The sequence below is a fragment of the Penaeus monodon genome, chromosome 22 (genome assembly GCF_015228065.2).
Source record: "Penaeus monodon isolate SGIC_2016 chromosome 22, NSTDA_Pmon_1, whole genome shotgun sequence".
Taxonomy (NCBI): domain Eukaryota; kingdom Metazoa; phylum Arthropoda; class Malacostraca; order Decapoda; family Penaeidae; genus Penaeus; species Penaeus monodon.
In genome coordinates this window covers 7,684,494-7,685,342 of record NC_051407.1, presented here as the reverse complement: position 1 = coordinate 7,685,342, position 849 = coordinate 7,684,494, and the positions used below count along the sequence as shown (strand labels likewise).

The 849-nt window shown below is 49.7% G+C and overlaps 1 protein-coding gene across 1 annotated transcript in view; it reads left to right on the top strand.

Annotated features, from left to right (window-relative positions):
* LOC119586885 (H/ACA ribonucleoprotein complex subunit GAR1-like) overlaps nt 1–821 on the top strand; it is a 1,514-nt gene extending 693 nt beyond the window's left edge. The window contains exon 2 of the mRNA XM_037935621.1: nt 69–821. Coding sequence (XP_037791549.1) covers nt 69–821 — 753 coding nt within the window. The remainder of the gene's footprint in view (nt 1–68) is intronic.
* The last annotated feature ends 28 nt before the right edge of the window (nt 822–849 follow it).

The window sequence follows — 849 nt, the reverse complement described above, 5'->3', positions numbered from 1 at the left end:
AGCGTTCAACATGAGCTTCTCCATGGTCATAGGTATAATAAAATGTAGATTATTTTTTCCCTTTACAGGGTCTACTATTATCACTAGTAGTTGCTGCTTCGGGGGCACCTCGAGGGTACAACGTCGGTGCAGGCCTTACATACGGACCCGGATCCACTGATGGTGGTGCAGGAACAGCCGGTGGAGGAGGTACAGCGACTGGATGCCAAGAAGGAGATGTCCTACACGTAGATGGGACATGTATAACTCCTGAAGTTACAAGAAAGGTCTATTTATTTAATGTTCCTGAACAAGTGAGACCCGTTGGTCCAGCACCTAGTATTCCTCCTCCAGAAGTGGACCACAAAATCTTGTTCGTGCGCCTTCCTGAGGAAGCACCTGCACCTGACCCCATCGTACTTCCCCCATCAAGGCAAAACAACATCGTCTATGTACTCAACACGCAAGAAGAACAAGTTCAACGAGTGATCGAAGTACCAGCTCAGCCACAAGCTGATCCCGAGATTTACTTCGTCAACTATCAAGATGGCGAGAATCCGACCCTTCCCTTAGGAGTAGATCTTGAAACTGCTCTCAGCGCCGCTGCCGCGGCCGGTGGTCAGATTCTAGGAGGCGTCGATGAGGCTGATGGAGCATCCGGATTTGGTGGTGTGGGTGGATTAAGAGGTCCAGGTGGAATTACAGAAGGTAATGGTCTCGGGAGTGTAAATGGATTTGGTGGTGTTAATGGAGCTGGTGTTGGTGGAGGAGTTAATGGCGGGGCGGGAGAGTTCCAGACTGGCTTCAGGGGTAGACCAGCGGGCCTTTACACTACGCCCTAGGGAAAACGTTTCCTTTATTTATTTATTA